This window comes from Pungitius pungitius, chromosome 2 (assembly GCF_949316345.1).
Source record: "Pungitius pungitius chromosome 2, fPunPun2.1, whole genome shotgun sequence".
Taxonomy (NCBI): Eukaryota; Metazoa; Chordata; class Actinopteri; order Perciformes; family Gasterosteidae; genus Pungitius; species Pungitius pungitius.
In genome coordinates this window covers 21823341-21838982 of record NC_084901.1, presented here as the reverse complement: position 1 = coordinate 21838982, position 15642 = coordinate 21823341, and the positions used below count along the sequence as shown (strand labels likewise).

At 41.1% G+C, this 15642-nt stretch overlaps 1 protein-coding gene across 2 annotated transcripts in view; it reads right to left on the bottom strand.

Annotated features, from left to right (window-relative positions):
- pcdh11 (protocadherin 11) overlaps positions 1-15642 on the bottom strand; it is a 118458-nt gene that overhangs the window by 50712 nt on the left and 52104 nt on the right. The window contains exon 4 of one of the 2 annotated variants that reach the window (XM_037460122.2): positions 12922-12981. The exons of the other annotated variant lie outside the window; for it this stretch is intronic. Within the exon in view, the coding sequence (XP_037316019.2) occupies positions 12922-12981 (60 nt within the window). The remainder of the gene's footprint in view (positions 1-12921; positions 12982-15642) is intronic. 2 annotated transcript variants of the gene reach the window in all.

The window sequence follows — 15642 nt, the reverse complement described above, 5'->3', positions numbered from 1 at the left end:
GTGAGATGGATGCGGCGGAATTCACCAAGAGAGGAGAAAATGACAGCTTTGTCAGGTTAGTCACACACTTTCAGACATATGCACGCGTAATGCAAATATAAACAGTGGAAAAACTCGGACGAGATTGCCAACTGCTCAAGAGACGTGGACGTCTCAGCCAAAAAAGCAGTGGGCCGAGGTTCAAGTTTGCATCACTTGTGTTTCTGGCAAACGCAGCATGTCTCAGACAGCGTGATAAAACTGTTGCAAACAAAACACCTCCTCATCAAAAGGAACTAATAAAGTCTTCAATATACTTAAGTGTAGCCTCAGATAAATAGAATCCCCATTTCCCTCTACATTGGTGTTCAGTTGTCCAACGTGTATCGATGTACTCATTGACATTCAATAAAGAGAAACTCTCTCAGCAGACCCTGCAGAGTGGTGTAAATCCTGTACACTTCTTGAGGGCGCGCAAGGAACAGCTTTCCTTTTACACAATTACTAGACAGCAATAACGTCAGAGTGGGTTCGAACCAATTTTGATTTACAAGTGGAAAACATGTTGCCTTTTCATCAGCTTATTATTATTAAGTGGTCTGTATATGTGTGTTTTCCCCCGACAATCCCCCCTCTTGCTACACTCTAAGCGAGGTATTGATCCTTCCAGTCTACCGCCCCCTCCTAATTTCATTAGGCTAGCTGCTGTTAATTACTCCACACTCTAACCTTTAGCTGTTTCATTTGGACCAACAAATTGGGTGAATTAAAAAAAGGGAAGGTGGGAAGGGGAAAGAGAGGAAAAAAAGAAGAAGCTGCCTGGCAGTTGTAGCGACTGACCCCCCCCCCCCAATCCCTCTCTCTGTGGTGCCTGTGTCAGAATCCCAAGCGGTGTAATAATTAAAAAAAGTTCATCAATTTTCTCTTGGCTCATCAAATTATGCAGAAGGAGGCTACTCCGGTAATTGTTGCAGATGATTCATTTACAAAAACCGCGCCAGCTAGATCCGGTGTGGTCGTCTGGGGAGTTGGAGAATTTTGCCCTTTTTACTTCTTCGTGTGTTTGTAAAAGGTTTCTCACCTTCCACCAGGCCGATCACAAATACTCTCTTCATGCATTGAACGGACATTACTGACAGAATTTGTGTTTTACACCCCTATATACTGACAAACGAATTTCTCTTTTTAAGGAAGGTATTATGAGGGTATGATCTGACACTGCAAAGTTATAATTAGACTCCATTTAATACCTTGTGTCATGAGATTACACGCGTGGTACATGGCAGCTAAAGCATACTTAGATCACTGGGAAACGTAATTTATTTACCACATGAACCTAGGAGGCAGTTAATGAGGACGATGCTCTTAATCCATGTTAAATCAATCTAGCCACTTCCTGCACATCAAAGGATTATTGGGAGAAATGACTACTAGCCGTAGTTGCTGATTTACAACACATCAGATTTCACATCACATTCACATTCTGGCTTGGTGCATCAATATGTTAATGCCTACGAGTGACTCAAGAAAAAAAAAAATCAACCGGAGTGCTTTAATCACCTGCTCTAAAGTGGGACAATGTTTCAACATGGATCCATTTCCAACCAAGTGAGTGACATTTATAGGATCTTTTGGATCCTTAATATGGGAGATGCCCTTTCCTCAAGGTTGAGTACAGTCTAGATTAAAAGATTCTACATGATGCAGAAGGAGCTATTCAGTCTACTCCCTTTGGCTGAGATAATAACTTCATCATAATTAGCTTGTGGTGCTCGGGAGTGTTGAATTGTCGGTTGCAGCGGGATCTGGGCTGATTTATTGCTTGATTTAATTACGTATCAAAATTCAATTAGACATGCTTTCAACAAAATTCAAAGTGAGTTTTGTCAAGCTGTCCCTTGAAATCAGGCGCAACTTGAAGGACATTCTTCATAATGCAGTGACATCTAACTTAATGATTATCGCCTACCGAAAATCGCTCATGTGCTGAAAGACAAAGATAGAACTTAAATAAAATAATAAATACATAAAAGAAATGCTCTGCCAGTTTTACTTGTTTCACATCTCGACATCGACATCAAACGGCATCAAATAGTTCGAAACAAACCTTGGATTCAGTGGTGATGTGAAGAGGGGTTGCAGGTACTCTACCAGAAGAAGCTACATGACAAAATGCTCTTTGAGGTCGACTCCGGCTGAGGAAGTGACTTTCTTTACCCCCATCGCTCACTGCCTGCTCACCCCCTTTCACTCCCCAGACTACACTGGGGAAAAAAAGGGAGAGCTGTTTTGAATAAGTGTCACACCAGCCTCCACCAGAGCTACATTGATCTTTACTACTATGCAAATTCTGGATGTCATGGTGTCTATGTTAAGAAGCCCAGGAAAAGCATAGAAAATTCCAGCCGGAGGTCTTTGAGTGTAGCCCTTTACCAGTGTGTTGTATACACTCATTGGCAGTTTTATTAGGTGCTCCTTGGCATGACTGCGTGTAGCACTTTCTGACCCTCAGAAGAGAAAAATATTTTCGAGGCATTGATTGAACCATCCAGATGTTTTCAATAGGCCTGATGTATATTCACTCGACGGCGTGGTTTTTGAAGTTTTTCAGTTGCGCAAATTCTGTGAACACCCCACTTTAACTCCCCCCGAAATGGAGTTTATTAGGCTCTATTCTGGGGACGGAGCAAACCCTTGGAGTAACGTAAAGTCATTTCCTGCAAACCTCTTCAAACAAACACACATTATCTTGCAAGAAAATCCCCTTGACAAAAAGCCATTATCCTGTCAATATGAAGGTTTGCACCTGGTCAAAGAAAGGTTGGCTGTATTTATAGAAGCAAAACTATCTGTGCAGACCAATTACTGGCAGACATTGGGCCTTTTCCTTCTGTCATTCAAGCTCCTATTTGTTTCCTTCAGGATCAAGATGTCGCATTGCATAGATTAACATCTTGCCCTTCAATAACACCAACATCAGATGCAATTAAACCCGAGTTAAAGTCATTTTAACAAGCTATTGTTTTACTTTTTCATGGTTATCTTGGGTATATCCATATCCTATGTACCGTTCCCACCCACTCGCAGTACTCTGAGAGAGGTAATGGACTGTAATCCACTGACAACTCATGTCATCTTGAACGAGGACGGCTGCCACTGTGGAAGTCAGGTGGCATAGTTTAAAGAGCAATACAGTCCACTTAGGGACAGAGTTACTCATGGAGGGATCGCTCAAACAGATCCGAATTCTAATCCACGAGATCGCTGTTCATGTCTTATTTGAAATTGGGGTCATTTGAAAGTAGATGTTGCATTAGATAGCCGTGTTTTGGATACTCAACTACAGACAATGTTCTACGTTAGATAATTATTTTAAATGCTAACTTTTTTTTCTGACGAAAGAAAGTCGTTTTGAAGTATTTTCCCCCGGAGCTTGATCCTAATTCTAACCAAAAAGTTGTACTGTCTAAACAAACGAGTCTGCACTGTTCTGGGGAATATCATTATTTAAAAGTTTTGCTTTTTTTTAAATTCACATCATTGTTTCATTTTTAAAACCAGCCTAAACTGCTTGTGTGTGTTATGTAGACTTTGAAATGAAATAGACACTGGACAAGACTACTTAAGCATCAATTTGCTCACAGAATAATCTGTTACTTTTTGTAAAACAAGTTGAGGTTCATCCACTCTTCAAAGATTACCTTTTAATGACCACGTGTCTACGATGAAACGCCTATAAAATGTCACTTTCATTCAGGCCAATTGTGCTTCACGTACAATAGCATGCAGATTTTCACACAACCCCAGCACTGCAGCGTTCATTTAGCTTAATGGGGCACTTTGTACCAAATCAGTGGGGGGAAAAAAGAGAAAAGTGTCCTCAGCAGAGTGCAGATCGCTGCCAGGTGTGTCCACTGCGGCCACTTCTGTAACGTTCTGTTGAATGAGCACAAACCACAATTGTCCAACTTCACCCGCCCGTCTCACACATCTACCTGCTACCTACCGTTCAGCTTAACTGCAGTTCATTGTGCGACACATCATATTTAGAGGAACACTTTCTCTGACCAGAAATGGTCAGTCGTGCTGTGTGGTTAGCTGTGTGAGACAAACGCACTTCAGGACTCCCACCAGCTGCTAGCAGCTAATTAGCTCTCTTTCTACCAACTGGAGGTGGCGCTCCATTTTAGTCAGCAACAGTTGCACATAATGCAAATGTCTTCTCTCATCGCGAAAAATCGAGGGAGGAATACATTCACAATCCGAAGCGGAAACGAGACTCCACACTGTTCAACGGGAGAGTCAATAACGGTGTTAAACGGAGACACACACACACACGGAAACGCAAAGGTGGGGCATTTTAAATGTATGGGTACGTGTAATAGAGTGTATTGTCTAAAACAAAACAGGGTAGAGAAAATGTAATGCCACTTGATTTGTCAAAACTTCACATTATCAAGATCTGAGAAATATGAATCTGCTTGATCTGTCTGTCATCGAAACCCCTGACAGTTGTTGTTCGTCGTGACTGGCAGAAGCGTCGTACATGGGTTGTGATGTGCAATGACATATTGTATCAGACGCTCATGTTTGGACCCACAATGATTGTCACTCACTGACTAACATGAGGCAGTTTCACCTGGGACTAAAAATGTATATTGCCATTCTTTACTATCAACACAAGCATAAATATTTCACAAAGAGGTTTGTTTGTTGTATTTCAAGCGTTATGTGACCTGACCATTGCACTGACAACAACAAAGAGATCCGATTTATCGTATAAAATGCAATGAATATGCATCTTTGAATATATTGTGCAGGCATTTTATATGAGGGGTGAGTCAGAATATCATTGCTGTTATATATTTACTAATATCTCAATGTAAAACGTCTTTGAAATGGCCAATTAGATGACAAACCTTTAAGATGTAATTCCTCACTAGATAACTCTCCTATCCTTTCTAACTATGATTAAATTAAGGGATATACAGGATACACACACATGTATATATATATACATATATTCCCCCTAATAAGTACACTTTGAGTCTTGCACATTACTGTTCAGTGAAAGCAAAAGACTGTCATGAGTAAAACAATTCTATGCAGATACTATTTGCTCCTCAAAGACGCAATATTTATAGTCAATATAGTAAATATTTAGCAAATTCTTCCACAGTCTTGTGTGATACAAATGCAAAGTTCAGTGTCTACGGTGATCTAACAATTAAGCAGTATGTCTCTAGAACTTTCACCTGACAGACCTCACACCTGACGTACTTCACACTTGGTAGGTAAAGAGTCTTTTTCAAATCGGCAGGGGAGGGGGGCGAACATGTGGTACCCAGGCATGTGGGAGGAGATTTAATTAAACAAAATGAAGATATTTTTCCTGAGCCTAACCATGTAGGTCTGTTGCCGTCATTCAACTGTTTTTCTCAAAGAAAGGGTTCTCTTTGAAGGCAAAGCTCTCACGGGTGCCTTCCGAATGGTTCGGCCCACGGTGGGATTTTACAGGTCACAGTTCGTTGACTGCAGTTTCCGTTAAAGTTGTGATTTGTATGCAAAATTTACCAAACATTACAACCAAACCCTTCTTCGCGTCCCCGGAGTCGATAAGTAATGAGCCCTTCTTGAAATGAAAGGCCCCGAACAGTCATTGCACGAGTTCATACGAATGCGAGAGCAAAGAAAGGTGATTACTTGGTTGCTGGGAGTCCCTGTCGGCACAGGCTCACCCAACCTACATATCGTTGGCAGTTCTTGGGCATTTCAAAGCACACCGTAAGTAGGAAGTTAAACTGTGTTATTTCCCCTCTCTGTGTTCGCTAATGGTGACTTGTACGAACAGCATACATTGAATTAGATATTTTTTCTGACAACTGTGTCCCAGTATGTACTGTAACTGTCACCTTTTGCTCGGGAAACGCAGACAAGCCGTCTGGCGAAGCCAGTGGCACAGACTAAGTAAAACATTGATAAAGCACAGAGACAAGGCTCACAGCCGTATCCCCATTTGCTTCGTGCATATCTTCCTCAAATATGTTGATGTCAGTTTTTCTGGCAGTGCAGTCAGGGAAAAGTGTGGCACTGATGTAATTCAAAAGCCACCGAGTACAGAGCTGTCCCTCTTCTCCAGGCAGCCTCACCCAATTGGGGTCCATCACCATCACCAAAACAAACTTGCCTCGCTGCCAGGGTAATTTTTGCTCCTCTTTCCCCACTGAGCGGCAGTCATATTAATATCTTTTTAGAAGGCAAATGTGTACGCCAGGAGACCAGTCCCATGTGATTTTTTTATCCAAACCTCTTGCTGTTTCTCTGGCCACAGCCAAGTGCATTAACATATGTTCTAACAGTGCACAGTGCTGCTCTGAATCAGTAAATGCCTTATTACAGCAGGACCCGCTCTGTGCTCTTCCACTGAATATCCATAAGTAGTAAAACACAGCCATATCGGCCCACTCACAGCAGTAGGGATGTGTCTCACATGACAGGGGGGGGTCCTTCAGATTTAGTCAGAGGCCATCTTTGTCAAATTGATATTCCTCCCACTCACAATAATGGCGGGTGGTAATAATGATAAATAAAGGCAATATTGCTACTGCGTAGTACACACTGAGCGTAATAAGGTCATCTGCTGGTTATGGGTTTTTTTGCTTTCGTATTTATGCCTTTTTAGCATGCAGAGTCACATTCTCTCAGCATGACTTACATCTCCAAAGACCATGCCAGTGTGAAATATGCCAAGGCAGAGGGTGAGAAAAAGAAATCCGGAGCAATGCAGCAGGTTCTGGCCTGGACAGCTTGTCCGGTTGTACTAATTTCCAAACTTAAATATCCGATTATTATTCCTTGTTATTTTGTCTTTGTTTGGTTCTCCATGTCCATGAAATTACAAACCATTTAACCAATTAATGCATCCTTTACAAATTGGTGCAAAATTAGGGCGGGGGGAAGCTCACTATTATCTAAACAGTATATTTTGTCAATAATCCACGTTCTACTTGTCTACGACACATGGAGACACTCTTAGAGAGTAGCAGTAGGGACATACTGTATGTTTGCTGTTAATTTAACGCATTTGTAACAACATTAACAACCCCTTTGGTACATAAAACATAGAGGTGATGATATTCAGGGGAAAGCCCGACATGTTAATATTTTGCATGTTAAATGCATCAAAACAAATTGTGAAATTGGACAAACCCACGACACACCCACACAATCTGCATATGCAGCTTGCTGATGATTATGGTGAAATGTTAAAACGTGGCTTCGGGTAAAATGGGTCTGCCGATATCCACCGGCCGTTGGGGTAGTTTCAGTTAGAATGCTGGTGGTCATTGTCTCCCTCAGAGTCTATTCAAGATTTGTTATACATTTCTAATTTGGGCAATATTTGTTCTGTCTGCCAGAGACACTGTTGTGCGGCGTTGATCTGAGTAGATAATCTGAAAGAATTATTTCAATCTCTATCGAGAACTTGTCAGATTCTTCCACAAAGAACTGAGGGCTGGCACCCGTGTCGCCCCACAGCGCTGCACTGATTTATAGCGGTGGGAGGGGAAAATAAGAGGCCAGGATACATCACTGAAACATGAAGGTATTGAATAATACTTGCTCATGAATAAAATCATTGAAATAAGATCATTTATGACTTACACCATAACTGTGAATCTTGATTTTTTTATGATTAATGCTTGATCTATAAATTAAAGCTTTTAGGTTTTGAAGGTTTTTATTTATATATTTTTGGGTCTTTTTTTGTGTTTCCACGTTTTGACGGGGTGGATCACCTAAGGACACAAGTTTTGTTTGCTTGAACTTCTTCCTTAGACAATCTAGTTTGGTCTGCACCACTGTGCAAACTAATGAAGCCTCAATGACTTTGATCAAGTCATTAAACAGGGAAAACTAACTACACAGTTTTCTTCTAATGGCAGCCAATTGCATTATAACAACCTAGCTGAAGAAAATCAATCTCATTGAAACCTAATTTAGTAGTAATACTGTTTAAGCCGGGAGGATTCCACAAATATACATGTTTACATATATAAATATACAACCTCTGTGACCCAGGCGTAGTCCTTTTGGTTCTTCTTTCTCCATTAATTTATAAGAAAGGATCAAATATCATTACATTATGTTAATGTATGCCACTAACTCTTCTTTACTTGTTTCATACGAAGAGCAGCAATAGAAACAAAGGTCTGACTATATTTAGGTGAATGGTTTGCATCTTTTCCTTCACAATGTAATGATGTGGTAGTTACCAATATCATTGACATTCATTTAATTGATGTGACATCTATCATCGGGATCTGAATATTTTTTGTTGCATTATCATCATTACCGTCCTTAATATGGTGATTTTAATACAATGAATGTTTGTTTATTCATAGCACTGCAGTTGCATTTTATTATTTACAGTTTGAATAATTCAATTCAGACACCATGCTGTACGGTTGACCTTTTTATTTCTGATCATTGTTAATGAGAAAAAAACGTACAGCATGTCTCTACTCTTCCACTACTACGCTTTATTTTCAAGTAGTAGGTCAACTGTGATTATGCTGCACTCTAGAAATTCAGCTTAGAACAAATTCTGTGGCGTTTTCTTCAGTCCACGTGAACACCTCTAAAAGTCACATTTAGTCTGCCTTAAAAACTGTCCAAAATCATCATTATAGCCCCTGGTACTTAGTATGATCCACCCAGGCTAAGATGCTTATACATTAGCAATCTAAGGGAGCAGGCAGCTGGACATCAGTCCTGGAGCACACAATGACTTCCCATTCATGGGTTGCCGAGCATCGGGAGAGCCCACCCCGAGCAGAGATTTCCATCTGGGTGTGACCTATGGCAAAGGGGCACCTGCCCCCAGTCATCTGCACTGATTTGACAAATGATTCTATATCAAAGGCCTCTGCACTGATTTGGGTGGTAATTGATTGTAATTGGAAGTGAGTCGCTCAAATCCCTGATTGATTTAGCTGCAAGTTAGGGTGAGAAATGCCGTGGCATAGAGAGAGAGTACAGTGGCAGAGAAATATAAAGAGCTCATTTGCACTCACAACATTTTATGCGATATGCAATTTCTAAACACAATATGCATGACAAATACATTTTTTTTACTGAACCACCCATCACATCTGTTTCTGTTTCTTTCTCTAATGTAACAGTCAGGATATCCAATTTGTTAGTGTGTCCATGAAGATGGGATTTCACCATTCAAAAAAAGGAATCTGGTTAGAAATGGAGTATTATTGATTTGTTCCACATGGAGGTGTGGTCTGATGCAGATATATGAGCATGGCAAGTTAGTTGAGAAAGAGGCACGGAATATATATTCCTTCCTCAATTTTCCCTGAATTGTTGACACTCCTAACCCTTGTTGTTATAATGTCAAAGATGAAGGCTGGTCATTGTTAGTGATTCTCCTGAGGATTACCTCCACCTCAGAAATCAGACTGGCACAGCACACACATTCATAGATGAATGTCTAACTGGAAACATATTTTATGTACTCTGCTTTATGTGAGCCGTGAATCTGAAGGTTTGAATATTTCCCTCAGAAGTTTATTTGAACATGCTGTTTGATGACAAATATTTTCAAAGTCAAATTCATATTTTTTTCCTACGGTTTTCTACATATAGAAATCATATCAAGCTGTGCCAGTCCTTCAAGGGATCATGTGTACAGTACGGCCTTTTGGATGCTTTGCAGATAAGCCGGCAAAATGCAGAGCCCTGTTGAGGCAACTGTAACAGCAACAGCAACAGCATATATATATATATATATATATAGAGAGAGAGAGAGAGAGAGAGAGAGAGAGAGAGGCCTAACGTCTTTATTATACAGCAAGCCGGCTGCACCGCATACCTTTTGCCATTTGACACAGACTTGGGCTTGCTAGTGACAGATTCTGCACAGTACTGATCCCAGAGGTTACAAATGACCTTTGGATTGTCTTTTCTTTCGGTCACAAAGAATTATTTGTTTGACAACGGCCACCAATGGAACCCCGAGCACTTTGATGGAGCCGTGGGTTTTCCCCGCTTGTCTTAAGAGATCACATTAGCCTCTTATGAAGTTTGCACGTGTGTGTGTGTGTGTGTGTGTGTGCGTGAGAGGGGTGGGCGCGAGTGAGTGATCCCGTCTGTGTTTTGTGCAATGACATACATGTGGACGTACGTATTCAGGAGGATCCCTCACTAGCAAGCCAAAGGCAGCTTGATGCCTTTAACTAAACTTAATTGCTGCATGACTAGCCCCTTGATTGGAGGCCAGAGGGATTATCTTTCATTATACAGAATGAATCATCCCTAAGATGTGCTTCTTCAGTGGCCTCTTCTCGGCTTAAAAATGCTGCCGTCCACAGGATCTTTTCAGCATTTTATCTGTGGTAATCAGCGTGCATTAGTGTGCATTTGCACCCTAATCAGAACCCACAGGAAAAAGTGTGCTTCAATAGGCGGCATGTCTGTCTCTCATTTTCGTCCCTTAACTTTCACATTGTTAAGTGATGTTTCACAAGAAGGGTTCTCGTCTTGTGCGCAAAGTAAAACTGTAAAAATGAAATGGCTTGGAGCGGCACGGCTTTAGTTTAATTTCAGAGCTGGCAGGAACAAGGTTCAGTGCAGGCCCCACACTGTCAGATGTGCTTGATCCACACCCTCATCCTTGCCCTCTCCATCTGTCACCTTACTAGAATGCACCGTTCACATGGACAAACAACATCTATTTACGTATGCACCGACACACACTATCTCACCCACATACGTAACAGCCAGAACTCTGTCGTCAAAATTCAATATCAAGTCGTAACTAAATATTTCACATCGGATTTTGACAAACACAGAAATAAACAGTTTCTGTTTACCATCGGTGCGACAAATAAAACTGTACAGCAACGTGTATGCATACGCACATCAGTCTTCAAAATTCTTTGCTATGCCGTTCTGCTGTAATGAGAAACTGTTATTCATAATGTAGATTCAGAAGAAAACCTTGTGAAAACTGACACAATTTTCTACCGCCTGAAGCCTACTGTCGGAAATATGATCTTACCGTCACCTCTTACCCTGACGCCGTACTGTAATGATGCTCGGAGGTGAGCGCACACATCAATTATTCACAGAATGCAAGATTTTCACGCTTTATCTTCTCGCCAGCCAGAGGAAACCATTTAAGAAAAGTAGAGGAGGAAATAAAGGAAAAGAGAGAGAGAGAGAGAGAGAGAGAGGGGGAAAGCAGCAAGCCGCTTGCCGGATGAATAAGATGAGCTTGCTGTGGACGGACAATGCTCTTGATGTGAGTTATAATTGTAGTTTAGCAACGGGCGGACCTTTGGGATTTTTAGTGTGCAATATATGGCCTTTAGACTTGGATCGCTATGGAAACCAAAGGCCCTGGAAGACCTGCATGCCCACCCACTCGGACAGCCGTTAATCATCTTCGCTCAGATCCTGGCACTGCAGAATTTGGCCAATGTGTCAAGAAGCAATTATATATACTTAGTGCTTGGGTAGCCGATCTCCTCCCTCCCCTGTCTTTCCTCACTCTCACACTCTTAATATAATCACAGAGTAGTCAGTTTAAAAGCCCTCTTTTCATTTTACTATCTATCTAGGGATGCACACAATGCAGATGAAGAGAAGTGTAAAAAGACAGAGGATATTCTATTCTGAGAGCCATTATAATCAGAATATTCTTTTCATATAAATCACACCCACCCATTTACTGGTTTTAGCAGCCTCCAGAGCTGATTGACATACTAAATTAGCCCAGCTGGCCCATTGCATTCACTGCACATATTGGGTTGGTGCGGATCACGGAGACTAATGTGAGCTGACTAGAGGGAGATTATGTTCCGCTGCTAACAGCTAAAAAGTGAATAACACGATCCGCAAACCCACGGTGTTCCCCCGTTACATCGGTGCCGATCATCTGTTTGCAAACGGAGAGAGAGTCAGTGGGACAGAGAACAGGACGGAAATGTACCGGCCCGCAAACAACGCAGACGCTAAAGAGAAAAAGTGCTCCTGCCGTGTTAAACATGTGTCTGACTGAAAAAAACACTTCATGTCAAGAGCAATCCGAAAATTTGAAGGTAGAGGTGATGTGTGAAGGACACGCAGCGTCGACAGACCTCCATCTGATTTACAAATGGCGGGGGCGGGGGGGGGCGGAGGGGCGGAGCATATATTATTATTATTATTTACTGTCCTGCCACCATCTAAAGCTTTCAATGCCAGCAAAGTCATTTTAGACGGCTAGCTGTGCATCAGCGACGTAGAAGAGTGTTATACTTTGCACAGTTGATGACAGGCTGTCAGACAGCTTCCCTCCATTGGACTTTTTTCTTTTTTTTTTTTACCAAGGTCCACTCATGTAACAAGCCACCATACCAGCCATTCATCCAGAAAAGGGCACAGGCATTTTTGACACATTTGGTGCTAAGTGAACTGAAATCGTGTGAATTTCACCACATAGCGCGTTATCACATTTGCAAGGGGCATGCACCAGGAGCAGGAACTGGAGGGGAAAGTTACTTCACCGTGTGGAAACGACTTGAGACTATCGGGAGGAAGTGATGACTTTGACTGTGCATGTGCAAGTCTAATTATCATTGAATAAATCTGACCTTCTCGCCTCAAGCTAAATAAATGTCGGATCAAAATAAAATGCAGGGACAGAAAAAAGTGAAAATCCTTTTAGAATAACTTAAAAGCTAATTCATTTCCGCATACTTTGGCCAATGGATTTGCGAATGGAATGTGGTGCACGGAAGAACATATTTGGCGTGATATGAAGCTTATTTCCAAATGTGAGATGAGAGTAGGCGCACAAAGAACCACTAATAGGGACATTAAATGCTTAAAATAATGTGTACATAATGCTGTTTGTTCCTCGTCTGAATGCAAACTGGAGCTTACCTTATGAGGACAAATGGGGGGCGGTGAGCTGAACGACTGCTCCGGTGTCGGGCTCAGGTTCTACAAGGAAAACACATTATCAGGGATGTGTTTTCTGTGGGAGGCATCTCCCAGTAAATCATCAGTGACAGAGGTTGCAGCTTATTCCCAAGTCTTTACCATTAGCATTTTTGCGCTATATATTTTGGAGGGGTTAAGCGACAATCTTTGCAGCCCACTAATCCAAAACCACAGCTTTTGTTGACAGTTGTATTTTAAATCTTTATCTTGACAATATTATGTTATAAGCCACCATATGAGTGGGTATAGTGATGTACACTGTTTTGTTTTTTCAGTTTCTCCTTCCTTCTGTCCTTCCGCAAAGATGTTAAATCCTTCTTTGTCAGAAGATTTCACTGAACATATGTTGAGACTTCTTCATACACAACTGAGCTCATTTTTTGAGGTTAAATGATAATCACATTGTTAATACACCAATACATCACTCAGATACATGAAAACACCATTAAAAAGCTGACGCAAGGTAAGTCAACAAGCCAACAACAGATGGCCCTGCTGCTTGTGATTATGCAAAGACTCAAAGTATTTGCATACTCACAATGCCTTCATAGAAAGAAGGAAACAAAAAGCCATCTTGAGCTGACCTCGGTGAGAAATGAAAAGAGAAACGAGCGAGGCAAACCCAGCAGGGATGTGGATGGGCTCTGCAAACCTTTTTGGGAATCTACCAAGGGCTTCCCTCCCGGGAAGGCACTGCTCATTTCCAAGCAGGTGCCTTCAGTTGTGCCCTCATATCCAATTATGTGCCTGTGGTATGTCTGATGCTCCCTGACACTATTAATGGCTGCCTTATGGTATCACCAGGACACATGACACACTCAACTCTCTAGACTCTTAACATCTATATTTCATAGCAACATAGAAGGAGAACACATCTGTGGCCGAAGCAAGTCAGAGAGTAAAAAAACAGCCAGGCTTTCACTGCAGGATAAACACTGCATCATTAAATATAAATGAATAAATGGGCCCGGCTGCGATGATGGAATTAGTAGACAAAATTTTCCCAACAGATTGAGTAGTCTATTTGACCATGATATCTTAATTGATGTGACAAATAAACATGAGTCATTTTCTTTGGGGATGAGAGCAATACATGGAATTTGCTTTGGAGCGTGTTGCATGTGTGCGATTTACAGTAGAGAAAACAGAATGACTTTGATTCCAAGCAGTCTCCAATATTGTGACTTCTATCTTTTATATTGCACATTTAAATGGAAATGAATATACTCTGAGGACATTCAAATGACCTTTGAATGACCGAGATTATTTTTCCCACTGAATCACTATTGACAACCAAAAATAACAATTCTAATAAAATACATACACAAAACCTTTCCAGTTAACCATAAAACTCTAATTCCTTCTAGAATAGATCCATGTGTTACAAAAAAGGTCTAAATCATTTATTTAGTGTCAAACGCGTAGAACAGATATCTGCATACGTAAGGGAACACACTTTTTTGGGGCCATCAGGTCAGGGTTATGGCTAAGCTAGGATTGCAAATCACTTGCCAATCACTAAATGCTGTTTACCTGTGCACATCCTGGTGGTAGAGGCTCCGCCTCTTGTTAACTGCAGCTTTAAAGGGCTGAAAGTAATGAATCTAATCCGTGTTAGAAATCGAAGAGAGAGAGAAAATTGCTGAATTCCCCAAGCACCAAATGTTGGGACTGATTTTATGTCAAACAATAGGGTTTCTGTTTCATCTGCATCAACCGTCTCAATTTGAAATGACAAATGAAATGGAAAAAGCTTTTTTTACAAATACAATGTGCTGCTGTTTGGATTCAGTACTTTAGTTCATAGAAAAAAGGAGCCTGTTGAAGCATGAGGCCGATCGTAGATCATCTAAATCCGTGTCCCTTTCTTGGACACAAACAAAATCACATTGCATGATCTCCCCAGGCTATCATCAGTGTTTTATTTTTTACTGAGACCCAGCCCCCCCCACCCCCCCCATGACCATCTCGTTTTAATCTTTGAGCAGAGAAAAACATCATTTTTATTTAGGCTTTGTTCCTTTCTCACACACCTACAGTGTTAACCATACATGTATAAAGTAGTCATGAATCATTTGTTTTTTCATCAATGCAGAAAGCATGCAAGCTTTCTGAGAAATAATTCATGTTTTAACACAAAACACAATTGGAATGACGCTCATGTTACCAGTAGATAAATCACGATTAGAAGAGGAATGGAGGAAAACCATTTTTTTTCAACTCACCTTTGGTCTGGAACATTTTGCATCTGATAGGAAAACATTATTGACAAGGCGTGCAACCAAGGGCCTTGGATTACACCATATATTGATGTTTTAGTCATTTCAGAGCACTTGAGGTGGTTATTGTAATGTGATAAGGCCCAGGGAGCACGAGGCTATAATACGCAGCAACATTAATTTTCTCAGGAAACGGAAACATGATGTTTCTATGTCAGGTTTCATCAATACACGCTGATTTAGCGAGAATCAGTTTCTTTTTTTTTTGCAGCATTCTTACCCTGAAACTAACCTAACCTACAAATTAACCAAGTCTTCACTGTGCACTTTATCAACATATGTAGGTTAACCATTCGTTAGCAAGGAACAGAACCATCCAAACATGCTCAAAAAGAATATTAGACGACACCCGGCATAACTTCCTTTCTGTTTCTATGTGCCA